Source organism: Bombus huntii, chromosome 8, assembly GCF_024542735.1.
Source record: "Bombus huntii isolate Logan2020A chromosome 8, iyBomHunt1.1, whole genome shotgun sequence".
NCBI lineage: Eukaryota > Metazoa > Arthropoda > Insecta > Hymenoptera > Apidae > Bombus > Bombus huntii.
In genome coordinates, this window is record NC_066245.1 from 8295630 (window position 1) to 8310846 (window position 15217).

The 15217-nt window shown below is 39.3% G+C and overlaps 1 protein-coding gene across 8 annotated transcripts in view; it reads right to left on the reverse strand.

Moving 5' to 3' along the window:
- LOC126869017 (cell adhesion molecule Dscam2-like) overlaps positions 1-15217 on the reverse strand; it is a 164491-nt gene that overhangs the window by 4233 nt on the left and 145041 nt on the right. For all 8 annotated transcript variants that reach the window (XM_050625090.1, XM_050625094.1, XM_050625093.1 and 5 more), the window contains 6 exons: positions 12411-12716; positions 9382-9678; positions 7207-7342; positions 6578-6705; positions 3815-4243; positions 2745-3029 (listed from right to left, as the gene is read on the reverse strand). In XM_050625090.1, the coding sequence (XP_050481047.1) occupies positions 2745-3029; positions 3815-4243; positions 6578-6705; positions 7207-7342; positions 9382-9678; positions 12411-12716 (1581 nt within the window). The remainder of the gene's footprint in view (positions 1-2744; positions 3030-3814; positions 4244-6577; positions 6706-7206; positions 7343-9381; positions 9679-12410; positions 12717-15217) is intronic.

A 15217-nucleotide genomic window follows, 5' to 3' on the forward strand; every position in this document is an offset into this window, starting at 1 on the left:
TACTTCGACAAACCTTTCAAACCGCCCACGTATCAAAGACTTGACGTGGCTCTACCACGCTATCGGAGAGAATTTCAACGCAACGGGGACGGCTTTGACGGCTTTGAAAATCTACTACCAAAATTTCATCGAATAAAGGACTTCGTCGACTAAGCTTGTAATTATATTTGTCTCAAAAGTGCAGTTAAGTCGTACGTTACTCGGAAAGAAATCCCAGATATTGATAAGATGCTTACAACAAATAGATTTTTCACTTTATATTCCAAAAGCAATATGTCACGGAATTTTAATTAATATTATACCACTGTATAACATGTTTATTCGTTTTCTTTCACTCGCCCTAGCCTCGTATCCAATATTAGAAATTTTGTACATATCGTCCTTGGAATATAAAGCGACAAATCTATCTGAAACTAGATAGAAACTTTTGCACCCCACTGTATAGCGACTTTTATTCCAACATCTCGAAGAAGGTGAGAAAACGAGGCTGTAATACAGTTCTAATACCAAGAAAGAAGACTGTAATTAGACATAAGTCGCTCGGATATAAGTCAAACTGATCAGTAGATTCGAAAAAAGAAGATCCAACGGTCTAGAATAGAATCTTGCGCCACTTTCGAATCATTGTAAACGCATAGATAATTTTTGCTCATTCCACGCGCGCCAACGAAACGATCGCTTCGCTTTAGCACCACAACGGCAGATATACTTGCATGATCCGCGCACGGCTGCCTCGTTCGTCAGGCATTTAATTAATCAAATCGTTCCAGACGAACGTATCAATCCCGGTGATGTTGACACTGCAGTGGTAAGTGGTTGGCCGAATAAAAATGCACGGCACCCGATTGGATCCATTAAGAGGAACGTTGAGACGCGAAAAGAGGGTGGAAACGAAAATCAGGAATCAATTTTCGCCCGTTAACTGGCGATATCTCGTGGCTCGCCATCCCTCAAAGGTGCCCCCACGGTATAGTAATTGGAGCACAATCCTGCGACGTTTAGCTACTCAATAACGACGAGTGGTACGAGTGCGGCGCCAGCACGCCCTTCTGGCTTAATGCAAATTGCCGCCGCTGAAATCCTACCCGCGTGCTTCGAGTACCGAGCTATCGATCCCTGCCCTCCGATCGAGTCGTCCTATCCTTCCTTCCAAATTTCCTTTGTGATCGATCTGTATATATATATATATATATATATATATATATATATATCGAACTATATATATTAGTAAATATAAATTGGGTCGTTGAAAATGATCGTGGCAAAATTTAAGAAGAATTCGAAGTTAACGTATTTTTATAGAATCAGAATTTTTTAATTTATAATTTAATTTGGCTCAACCAGTGACATTTAAACAGCGATATGTTTCGTATATATAGTAAATAATAAAATATATTATCGTTATTCTTTTGGTAAATGGGTAATTTAATTTTATAGCCTGAAAATTCTATATTAAAGTAATTAGCGTCGTTTCCAGTTACCAATTCATCATTGATTTGGAAACTTTGATAAAAATTCACTTACTGCTACTATAAATCGAACAGTGTCCGGATACTTATGACTAATGTGGTAATTATCTGTAGTACACGAGGTAGCGTAACTATCGAACTTTCTATGTAAGATTTTATCGTCGAATTTGAGGAAATCGGAACTCATCAATGGATCAGGTGGATGATTATAATACACTGGAAGGATATGTACTCTAACAAGTTATGACAAAGATAATACACATAATGAAAACGATTACGATATCGTAAAAACTGATGTAGTAAAGAATGATTTGAATCATTCAGAAGGAACAGATCGAAAAGTTCTCTAAGGACATAATATCGTACAATCGAGAAGAATTTGATACATTTACAAAGACTTTATGCCGGATAAATTATTTGAAGGAATAGTCGAACGATTAAATATATGCACTGTACAAATGTTATTCCAATCACGGTCATCAGTGATCCACGTTGAACTGAACGTGTTACTACGATCGATTCCGACTTTATACGTTTTAAAATTTACAATCTAGAATTCGGCTCGATCCTTTGTTAATATCGAAGTAATAATCTTACTTTGATCGACGTAAGGCTTCGTTGTCGAATCGGAGAAAGTTAAAGCTTACCGATGGATCAGTTGGCGGATAATTGCTATAGCACGATTAAGTTTGAATCGGTGATGGTTCGTGATTGAATGTACAAGGTATAGGATATGTATACCGGGCCGAATTTCGGCCGTGTTATAGACACGAATTCCGTTGTTACTCTGAAATCATGATTTTCGTTTCACGCGTACGCGCATGTTATACGTTGAAGTATACACACGTGCACGTAACTAGGGTCGTTAATTGAACATCGATTCAATGCTTCTTTGTTTGATAACGCTTGTTTCAATACAACGAAATATACATCTCCCTCCGGTGATTTTAATTATATGTACGGTTATTTGAGCACACGCGATAACGGTAACGCAGAAATGAATTTGAATTTTCAAGCCAAATGGGAATTTCCCCGATCGCTGTCCATAAATGTGTCGCAAAAACGTTCGTCGAACTCTCATGGACACTGCTTCTTGCCGCCGGTTGTATATTTTACGCCTAATTACACGCGGACATCGACCAAATTGTTACGATTCATCGTTTAAAGTAAATGTCGACGAACGAATATTTACTTTAAACAAAAAATACAATTTCGTAGCGAATAACTGTGGATGACAAACGTCAGCGAAAGGTCTATCCGCGAAAAGAGACTTACGTGTTTTCAAGCAAAAGCAAATGCCAGCCACTGCTAGGAATATGGCGAGAAACGAGATCACGGTAGGCGCCAGCACGTGGGCGTCAAAAAACAGCGAGGTCTCTTCGGTTTCCGGCGGATGCTCGTCATGCATTCGATTACTGCCGGTCGGCGATAGCGTGTTGAACAGGTATTCGGCCTGCGTCGAGCCTGCGTTGTTGTACGCGGTGACACGGAGTTCGTATTTGGTACCACTTTGCAGACCCACTATAGGGAATCTCGATTGCGGCGGCACGCTATTCGACACTGCAACAGAATTAGGGTCGTTGTGTGAAACAGACCATAACATGCTGCGGGCTACAAAAAGTTTCCGAAACTATTTCGGATACCAAAACTTTTAAAAAGACTTTTGTTTTTAATAACCGTATTTTTCTTTTATATTAATGGAGAAATTATCATTACCGATCGGTATTAAATAAATAATCAAGAAAGTAAGGTCAGGAAAAAATGAATAGTCCGCGAGCAAAAACCATGAACACCTTTTTCCATGATAATTTACCAATTAATTGTATCAGCTTTTGTAGCTACTGTATAGGTCATCCCATAAGTTCGTGCCGACTTTTGTGTATACATTTCATGTGTCGATTTATAAACATACGGCGATAAGGGACCGATGCACTTGAGCTTAGCTGATCGAGAACAGGCTAGAGCAGATTTTCGTGGATATAAGGTGGTAATATAGCGAACACAGTGATTTCTAACAGTAAAAAATCATGAGTGAAATGCGTATCCATTTTCGACATCTCATGTTATATGAATTTCGGAAAGGAAGTTCTGTAACAATTGCCACGAAAAACATATGTGCTGTTTACGGAGAAAATGCGCTTTCATCTCGCACCTGTAGGAAGTGGTTCCAACGTTTTAGAGCTGGGAATTTCTGTTTAGAAGACGAGGAACCTAACCCCAACCTAGGGGTGACCTATGTATACTATATTAGTCCATGTAATTTGTAACTTATAAAATTTCGCTAATAACAATAATTCAAACTAAATCAGTATCTCCATATAATCTTCTACTTCTGTAACGCTTACCGAGCAACCAATCACCAGGAAGTCTCCTATATTCTGCCACGAAATACAACAAAGGACATCCTCCATCTTGCCAGGAGGTCAACTCCAACGTAATGAACGTCTGGTTGGACTTGATCAGCTGATGTTTCGTAGGAGGAATAGGCTTCGTCCCATTTGTCTTCGCTGTCTCGATCTTACTGGCGCTTCCGCTACCAATCCTGTTGAAGGCTGCTAACGTGAACTGGTACTTGGTCCCACATTCTAAACCTTCGAGAAGATGCGTGTTTGCTTTCCTATCCAACATCACTTCCTCCCACTCGGAGTACTCTCGACGATAAGCCAACAAGAATCCTTTGATAGGGGCGCCCCCATTGTCGCCTTGCTTCCACTGCAGTTGAACCGCATCGGTTGTGGTACCGGTGGCGATCAAAGTCGGTGGAGTTGGCGGCACTGTGCAAAGTTGTTCGATTAAGGCCAGTGGTTTGATCGCTCAAGAACGACTGCTCGATTGATTAATCACGTTAAACTATAAATTGGACAGCCGTAAATAGAGAACGGGAGGGAAGTTGTTTCCCTCGATCTGTTAAATCTCTCAACTAGTAGCGTTCATTGAGTCATTCTTGACCTGAATGTCTTCCACTGTCGTTAACAAATTTCTGAAGTTTTAAGGAAAAATGAGATAATCGTTATCGATAATCGCCAATAATACGATATTGATGATCGTACTTGATAGTGATTTTTCACTTCATTCTTTCGCTACAGGTTTTTTGTGAAATATCAAGAATCACTTGGTTTGTTCAAACTTGAGCGAGATACTCTACCGCAACAGAGTTAGCCAGAGAAGACGAGATAACTCCAAACTCTTGGGCTATGTTTTAATGCGGCATTTCATTTCTATTGGAAATAATTTATTTCAATTCCATTTATTCGAATGAAATTTTAGTTAATGCTCGATTGACTGGATTCCTGCCGATCGAATCTCTTTCACTTATTTGAACACGGACTTTTATTATGTGGGAATAAAAATAATGACATTGATAAACTGCTATCGTATGAATTTTAATTACATTATTTGTCAAATTATATGATGTCAAATTATATTATTTGTCATTATATGACAAATTCAGATAAACGAAATCATACTGTTATTCACATTTAGAAAAATTAGAATTTAAAATTGATTTATTATGACCAATTTTTCATTTCATCGTTATCGAAATTTCTAGGCAAACAACGACCCACTTTACAAGTAACGAGTCTTCAAAGAAACTTGAAAAGAATTTGTAATTCATAAGAACCAACTGTTCAACAAATTCCAAAGCAAAGTCTCTAGGTGCGATCTATTCTTGCTGAGCTTGAGATACAGCCACCATAGTCTCCGACAGGAAACGAAATCAGAAAACTCAGTGCACGTCGCGTGTAACATATTTGCCTAGTTTTTCCCCAAATCCGTTCTCACGTACGACCGCGAGAATTCGAACGACGTGGAGATTGTATCGTCGTCGTCGCGTTCCACGCTCGTCCCGCGTAACTAAGTGTCTTTGGTAAACGTATTCGTCGTATACTACTTACCATAACTATCAGGTCACTTTGTTTAGTATTTTGTATCATAAGGTATATACAGGGTGGTTGGTAACTGGTGGTACAAAGGGGTGATTTTACGCGAAGAAAGAAGTCGAAAATATAGAATAAAATTTTTTTTCTCATTTTTTTTTTTTTAATTTTTCCATCGAGACAACGATCTACAGTGATGTCCGTTATAACCGCACCGCACGCGTACCGAGCGAAAATTCAAAGTCGATTTTCTCGAAAACAAAGCCTCGAACGAAAAATTTTTATTCTATATTTTTGACTTCTTTTTACGCGTAGAATCACCCCCTTTCCGCTCGTACCACCAGTTACCAACCACCCTGTATATAATACAAGTAACAAAACGAACTATCTTTCCTTATTATTCATTGGGAGAAAGTAAACAATTTTACTTTATTTAGTATATTATATCGTAAGGTATATATGACGCGAGTGAAAAAATAAATTTGTAATAAAACAGCAATGAGAGAGAGAGAAAGATATGCAATTTATATGAAATTTTAATAGGTGTTTTAATACTTATAGTTGTTGGTGTATCTTCTCGAGCGTGTTCGAAATACGTATTTTATTCGACGCAAAATAATTGCATAGCCATCGAAACGTAAAACAGTTCGATGTAACTTTTAACGAACTCTCCTCTTCCCATTAACGGCGAGCTTTTCCAGGATAACTGCGACCAATTCCCGTTCATTGCCATGATAATACGCGCGACGCAAGCGAGACAAACGAAGGTTACCCAGGACGCGACGTCGATTTGCGTTTTCGACGCGACGTCGATTCGCGTTTCCAATGCGACCCGTTGACCCGATTCGTTTCGCCATAGCGGTTATCTGCCTGGTATTACCCCCTTCTCGCCGAAACAATGTTACAAACAACACGCGGTAAACCCTTTACTTTAGTTGTAAATCGCCGATGGAAGAATCCTAAACCAAGCGAAAGGGATACCACGAAGGAGGAATTTTTACGTTGTGGTTTAAAAAGATAAGTTTTCGTATAATAAGGGTTGGAAGGATTATCTTAAATACAATAGAATCTCAGTTTCGAATGAGCGGGAATAAAAGGACTGCCTCACGTTTCTCACCGTAGATACAATAACAACGTCGCGATAAAGCGATTACTGCAAAATGACATTAAAGGACGAAGAATCTGGATCACCGGGATAATTTTTTCTCCCAGGTGACTCGTCCCACATACCTTGCACTTGCAGCGTGTACACGATTTCGTCGGAGCCAAGAGGATTCTTCACGTGGCAGGAATAGTTTCCCTCGTGCGTCCTCTGCACGTTCTTCAGTGTTAATGTGTTGTCCGAACCGATGTCTGATCTGTCGTGGAAACATCATCATTTTATATACTTACATACACTGTAGCACTGTCTCGAGTGTCGTAATTCGCGGGCAAATTTCCTGAGATGAATTTATAATCACGAATTTTCCGAGATGAATTTATAATCACGAATTTATTATTATTTACTATTACGCACGACCGTGACGATAATGTGGAACGCGTTGATTTAATCTTTGTGACAGTAATCACTAGACAATGTATTTCTGTAGCTTTTCTCTGACATTTGTTATCTAAATCATTCGCATCGTCGAGGATTTTTTAGTTCATGAAATTTACCTTTTTTCCATCGTTCTAAAAATACTTAATAACATAGGTGACATCGATGATCACCGTGACAGTCAACGTGTTAAGTAGTCGTAAACTATTCCAATCGCTCGAAAAACTCGCAGGAATTTATTATTATGTATTTGCGTTCAATGTACGAGACTGAACACAATCTATGATACATCTACACGATCTTGCGCACGTTTCACACTTACTTCTGCTGCAACTTGATGTCGCCGCGACGCCATTCCACCGTCGGCCGTGGATTACCGACGGCGAGACATGCCATATTGACGTCCACCCTCCACGGCACCACCAGCGGTACTCCGAACGATATTATAGCTGCTGGAACTAATTAAAAGTCCCGGTTATCCTTGCTCTTCGTTAAACTTCCTCCAGCTATGATCCGTGTTTGAGTTCACTTTCGAAACTTGCCTCGTCTATTCTCCTCTCTCATCGTTTCTCCTTCTCCTTATATTCCTCGAGAGCAAAGAATTTTTAACGGGACATTTGAGAAACGAAACTCGAGCACCGATTTCGGGGAAGATGCTTTCAATTATTCGAACGAATCGAGCCGGGTTACTTTGATTAAAATACATGATTCCCGGAAGTCCTATATTAGCACAGCCACTTCGATCAACTTCGACCCCACCCAAACTTTGAACCAGTCAAAGTCAAAGTAAAGAATCGTGGGAGTAACATCGATTATACATCCCATGCATATGAAACGAGGCAATGAACAAGTAGTAGAGAAATCCATCGAATGTCTTGTTCCAGAAACGAACTTGGTCTATGAAAATTATTATTGGTATGCTATCGTTTCATTCATTTGAATTACTAAATTACGATTAAATTGAATTGTAATGATTTTATTTCTGGAAATCATCGTGGCTATCGCATTATTAGAATATTTAAGATATTTAAAATATTTTGATGCGATTAAATTAATTTTCGAAGACAAATATACGCAATAAGGAGACTAAAAACGAGTTTATAGTCGTCAAATCCTGCGGAATTACTTTGCTATTGGAAAAATTCTTTACCTTTGTGTTCTTTAGCTTCATAGTATTGTAATTTTAAAATTATTATCGGAATTCGTTAATTATAATGGTTTCGCTTTTCCAATAAGAGAACGTTGAGCCTCGTGTGTCGATGAAAAGTGGGCAAAAAGTAATGAATTTTAACAGGAATTACATTTATCGAAGGCACGTGATTATTCATTCTGTGTTTTATACAACTCTCTTTATTACGAGAAATTTAGTGCTTTAAGAACTTGAGGGAACTTAAAATCTATTTGAAGGAATTTATTGTTGGAAAGAATGGAAAAATTGCGGAGAGAATGATGTTTGGGAGGAAGTTATCGAAAGAAACAGTGAAGACGTTACTTGATAAAGCGCTAAATTTTTACCTAAATTTCGTTACGAACTTCTCGAACAACTTCATATTACAATCTGATTAAATTGACTTTTGCAAGCCAATATGCAATAATAAAATTGGCCTTTGTAATTGTCAATCCTGTTAGAAGTACTTTATTATTTGACTAGTTTTTTATCTCCAGACATTTTAATTTCTGAAGTATAAGTTAGATTAGAAAAGTTCTTTTAAGCCGATGGAAAGACTTCCGACGTTAATGATATTTCAATAGTAAATGTATGTAGCAACTAGCAAGATATATTGTCGCTATATCTTCTAATAGATAATTTAAGTTCACTGTTGATCTCATAAAGAGATATATATTTTTTACAGTAAGTATTTCTAATTACTACTAAGTACAGTACTAATTACAGTACTACTTCTAATTATTACAGTAACCGGATATTTACAACAGCCATGAAAGATATTGGTACATGTCCTTATTTTCTAATGAAGAATTTCGTTATCAAATTTTTCATCCCATTTTCATTATAGAAAAGTATATAACTATATTAAAGTACCACGAAAAATGACAGGCAATTTAATATACTTGGACCTAATTAATTAGTATCTAAATGTTCTAATAAATACAGTAAGAACGATACAGCACTTCTGAATCTTAAAAAAGTAGAAGGAGAAGCTCAATGTGAATGAAAAAAAGAGAAAGTGACGATGGTGAGAGTAGAATATAGAAATACAAAGCCGGCATCGTGTGGTTTGTTTCCCGGGAGATTATGGTTCACGAATTTTTCATCTAACTTCCACGTTCATTGGCCCCATTTTCCACGTGTTCGCCACGATCGTTCGCGAATCGAGCTGTTCAATTCAATTCCTCCAGGGAATGAAAGAAAGAAGAAGAAGAAGAGAGAGAGGGGGGCGGGGGAGAAAGAGAAATAGCCGAGGGTATGGTTGAAACGAAGAAACGTTTCTTGCGGCAGGAAGAGGGAAAGTTTCGCGTTCATCGTACGATGGCTTACCAGTATTGCTCAACTGAAGTTTGATGACCGGAGTGCTAGGTCCTTGCCCCATTTTGGTCGAGGCCGTAACCCAGGCCTCGTAGGATTCGCGCAGCTTCAACCCAGTCGCCTCGTAGTGCAGGTTCTGCTCAGACAACGAATTTTTAGTGATCTTCACCTCTTGGCCCTGATCCAACACCCGAACATAGACGGTGTATTTGGTAAGGATTCCGTTGGGTCGCCGTGGAGGCAGCCAAGATATTACCACTGCGTCTTCGTTACTGATCACAGCTTTCACGCGCTCCGGCGCGTCCGGAACTGAAATAGGAGAACTAGGTGTGACAGCTGTCCTGGATGTGCAGCGGAAGAGATGGACAAGAGAACAGAAAACGTTGCTTACGTCGATGGTCAATCGTAATACGTTTTGAATTCGGGATTGGTAGAGTAAAAAGAATATGTTGGAGGAGAGTTGTCAATCTTTTTTAGATTGCGTTTCTGTTGAATCGTTGAAATATTGTTGGTAGAGATAAAAGGTCAGTTTTATCGTATATATTCGTTGTATATTGTATCGTATTTATGTACAAAGCTTTCAGAGTAACTTAAAGTTTGTTTAAAAAACATTTTTTTAATTATTTATATTAAACCATCTATCAGGTAAGTGACGAGTTTCACTACGACAAAATGTTGTCTTGAGACAAGATTCAATCGTCAAGTCATGTTTGCATTTCATTCGCTAATTGGAAGTATATGATAAGACGTGTTGCATCGGAACAGGTGGTAATTTGGAGGAATAATGTCTAGAGGACATGCTGGCTGCTGCAAGACGTTCCAAACAAGATTCATTACGATGTCTTTTGTCGCAGGAGCAGTGTGTGGCCCAGCGTTGTCACTCAGCAATTTCGTAGAACATTCTCCTTTGTCAGCACTTAATCATTGGATCTTGCCTAGAGACGCAATATCTTTCCGCGGTAGAATTCATTATTTGCCTAATAGATGGTTTACAGTTGTAGGATGCGACGACAAATACTTTGATCCGACAACTTGCAGTATTTTCTTTTTAAATAAACTTTGATTCTCACTGAAAAATTTGGATTATTCATTCGTACGCCTAATATTTTAATAATGCATCTATATATAACATTCTGTAATAATATATTTATTTGTTAACACACGAAGCAAGAATAAAATATATCTCGAATCTCTCGTCATAAGATGACGAACAATTTTAGAATAAAATTTTGTAGCAATTTATTCCCCTAAAAATGATCCTTCTGTAGAATGTACCTATACAGATTTTTGTGACAATGACTATATACGTCTGTCGATAAACTTTGTCGAAAAAGTATCATACAATCCTTTTTAATTATATTCATTAAAGCTCTGCTTTTCTGAAATTCTCTTTATTTATCGGCTCATTGACACGTGATTGTATATCGCCAGCTGTCCGTTGCACGGCTCAAAACGAATCGGTGTTCGGCAACTAACAACGTTTATAAAGGGCCGACGAGTAAATCCATGGGACCGGGAGGCGGGATTCACTCGCGCCGAGTTTCTGTCATTGACAAACTCTCCCCGGGACTCGGGCGTTTTCTTTGTGATACACGAAATTTCGATTACGTCCCGCGCCTGTGCTTCGTTTGGCGAGGCAGTGCGACGCGACGCGCGTTTATTACGAGTTTCGCGATAACGCGATACAATTATTCGCGACCCATTTCGCGGAATTTCGACGGGCCGGCGCGTACAGTGGCCCGTGTGCAGCTGCGTTTAATGGAAAACCAGCTGCTGTTGAGTTTCCACGTTGTACGAGAACGAGAACAAACTCGGTATAACGTTAACTTCAAAGGCGCGACTAAAGTTTCTGTCATTGACTCTTTTCGTCCACGTTTCTCCATTCTCGTTAAACAGCCACGCCGATTCTCCGGAATTCATGGTTGCAAGTGGCCTCTTTTGTTTCCGGTATAAAGCGAACCGTGCAGCCATCTCACGCGAACGCCGTTTGGCAAGAAATTTTCGAGCTTATGTTACTCGAGTTTAAACTTATTTTGGGTTAAACGGTAGTGAAATAGCGCACATGAGCTGGGAAGAAATAAGTCGTCTTACGGAAATATCGGAGAAATTGGAATCTCCAAAGTCTAGCTGCGATTCTATTGTTATTAATATTTTATAAACATAATTTGCGAAATGGAACCGAGAATAAGAATTTGTTTTATGTAACAATGTTATGCTATATACTGTACTTTGCGTATTTTATATATTCTTGAACATTACGTGCATTCTAAACATTTACTTCTACGTTATTTTAATAAATACGAGGATTCAGATGCTAAACGTATATGCTGTTCATATAGATTTTCCGACTTTTACATCTATCTCACACAGTATTTTCTCAAAATTTAGCCGAGGAAATTATACGATTCTTCCATCCAACACGTATGATTCTTCATACATTATGTTTCTCTCGTAACTTACAGAAATAGCGCTTGCATATTCTTACATCGTTATCTTGTATAAATGCAAATCTACGATTAATTAATCGCTTCATTGGTAATTTGAACATAAACCAGGTATCTTAATATCCATGAATAGCAATGTATACATTTGATTCACCGAAAATCGAAATCCAGATAATCGTATCTGGGATAATCAGCTAATTCAAGAAGCTCAATAATTTTAGTACCTCGACCAATACCGGTACTAGTGTCTGACAGCTCATTAACGTTTCAATAATCCTAACATCCCGGTTCTAGCCGACTTACATCCACGATCCACCCACTAACCCACCCCTCCTAATCTTCCAATCTCAATCCCAAAACGACAAACTGGCCGACAATCTCGTTGATCTATATAGTGATCTATTGAAACGTCAATAGAACGACTCTACTGTAAAGCACCGAGATGAAACCCGCAAGCTATACCGTCGTCGATTCTTCCAATCCTGTCGGAACGTCGCTTCGAAGATTTCCTTCTATTCGTCGATAGTTGACGTTCGGTTGTTTACCACAGGACAGGAAAGCAAGAAATACGACAGATATTAGTAGCAAATGGATTACCAGTTTCTTCGGTGGTACAGGAAACCGGACTGCTTGTAACACCTTCGCCAGCCCTGGTGTACGCCAGCACCTGTACGGTGTAATTGGTGTAGGGGCTGAGACCATGCAGCACCGTGCTCAGTGCATGGCTGATCTTCGTCTCTCTGCCTGCCTGCTGCTCCAAAACCGCGCTGGCCGCCTCGTACAGCAACTTATAACCCTGCACGACCCCGTGAACTTTGTCGGAAGGCGGTGGTTTCCAGGTCACCTGGATGTTCTGGCCGGTTAGAGCGGCGCACGCCACCGTCTGCGGCGGGGCGCTTGGAACTGCGTCAAATTGTAACCATGAATTCGTTGCAAACCTTCGTATACCATTGTATTACTAGACATGCTCGTTCTATAAATACGCTACACGCGGCGGTTTCTCGTGACCGGTGAAAATTAACCTTCACGCTTGGAAATGTGGATGCGGCGGAGGGAAAACACGAGGGTGGTCGTCGATCGCATCCTCGTTGTCTGTGGAAATTCGAGCAAAGAGGCAGGATGACGGAGTCGCGGGTCTGGTTACTGCCGCGGCAAATGGCGTGACTAGAAGTTTTCAGTTTCGAGAGGAAATTCGAGGACAAAGAGAAGAGGTAAACTGGGTGTCGAGTGGATTGTTTTTGCGCTCCTGATTGCAAGGGTAGAATTCTTCGAGTGCTAACTTCTTGAGGAGAAAGCGAGCAGGAGAAACCGATCGATTTCTTCGAGACAGGGCTCGTTATTCGAATGTCGTTGTGTGTATACGATGTGACCGACTGCAGAGGGATTCCTCTGTCTCGTTAAAAGGGTGGTCCACAAGCCGCGATCTTTCTCCACTGGGTCAAATGTCAAAAGCGGAAAAACGACGTGGCATGCGCGTGTACACGACACAAAGCGATATCCACTCTATCCGTGGTTTTCACGGAACGCAAAAGAGTGTTTCTTTTCCGAGGTAGCTCGTTCGATGGCTAGCTGCATCACGGGTTCTATGCAACCGAGAAAAACGAATGGGAATATGGAACGCGACCGCTCCACGTTTCCGGTTGCTCTCGAGGGAACTTACGACGGAGAGAAATTTGTCCTTCGAAATCCAACTGTCAAAACGCTGTTGTTCATCTTTTTTCGCGGAGATATGTAGTTTCAGGCGGCTGAATTTCGAGTTATTTCCGACTATCGTTGGATGACGGGTTTGTTGGAAAATGTGGTACGACCGTTTCCTCGAGTGTTGGCAAAGGAAACCGCGCAATTAAGCGCAGCCATTGTTTCGAGCGGAACGAACCACGGAAGTCGCACGAGTGATGGACAGATTTCATGCATCGTTGCAGCTAGTCGTTGAACTTTAACTCGCGATAAAGGTCGGTTAAACGTTTGGTCGAATGTGTCAAAAATTGAAATGGGAACTCCACGAGGTCTCGATATTTCTATATTAGATGCTGTTCACAGTATTATTTAAACTAAGTTATTTCGAAAATATTTTGGAAGTAGATGTGTTCACTGGTTACATAAGGATTACACAGAGTGTCAAATATCAAATTAACAGGATTCTACTGGAAAAAATTTCTTAAATATTTAAATAATTAGTGAATCTATAAATTACAAGTTATAGGATAACGGGTGATTTGTAATTTATTTTGAAAATGAGTTGTTTAGGTGTTATATGGATCAGATCCTCACAAATTAAATAGAAGGATGAGAATTATAGACATTATTCCTAAAAATTATCATTAAAATTTACGGTTATTTATGCAGTCTCCCTCTGACAAACAAAGTTTCTTTTTTGAGATGTCGAATATTAATTATGTACTTGGATAATATGAAATTTACAACTTTGCAAAGTACAGTGGATTTTATTAAGAAATATGATTTATCTGTAATATAATTTATATAAAATTAAGCATTGATCGATGCTTTTTTGTTTTGCCCATGTCTCGTTTAAGATAGTGTTGCAAGAATTTCAGCATTCTCTTGGCAATAGCACAATAAATATACAGGAAACTCGCGTTATCTTTCGTTACGAATTTAAACTACCAATGAACGTATCTATCATTCATCATTGTCTTCTAGAAGCTTTGAAAACGAAAAACGATGCAGGCAAAAATCTTATAAATTTCAAAAGGATGATATTTTTCAAAAATAACATTAGGGACATGCTATCTCGATTCCAAGAGTGTATCGATTGCAACAATACAGTACTACGATTAGCAAACTTATTCTAATAGGAAGTAAACGCCAAAGTTTTCCTCTTACTACCAAACTTATTCTCATTACCTCAGGGAATTTATTAAACGTAGTAACGTATACCTTACAACTCGTGACTACTAAAATTTCACTAATAATATTAGTTCAATTATACGAGAAATAACGTAGTATCGTAGCAGGAACCCGAGGAAAATAAAAAGGGGAGAAAGCTAACAGAATAACAAAGATAAAGGATTCTGTGGATGCTAATACAATGTGGAGCGACAAGTTTGTTGAAAATATTTCCGTGGCATCGCGAAACATCAGCAAATGGTCCCGCGGAAGTTTCTTAGCGCCAGGGGAGGTATCGCGCGACGAGGGTAGCTTCCGCGACTGTCGTGAACTTAATCGTTTTAAACGACAACGGCTTCCGTTTTTACTTTGTACACGGTATACGATACTTAGAGGGTTGAAACTCAACAAGTTAGAACAACAGGTCAGTGGGGTAAAAAATAAGGGCGTACGTTAATGAGTACTGGCTTGATAGATGTATCGTATATGTAAACTTTTTACATCCAATCCCTCCGTTATTGCGGCTTTACGGGTGTAAACTGCTGCCGCGAAAATTA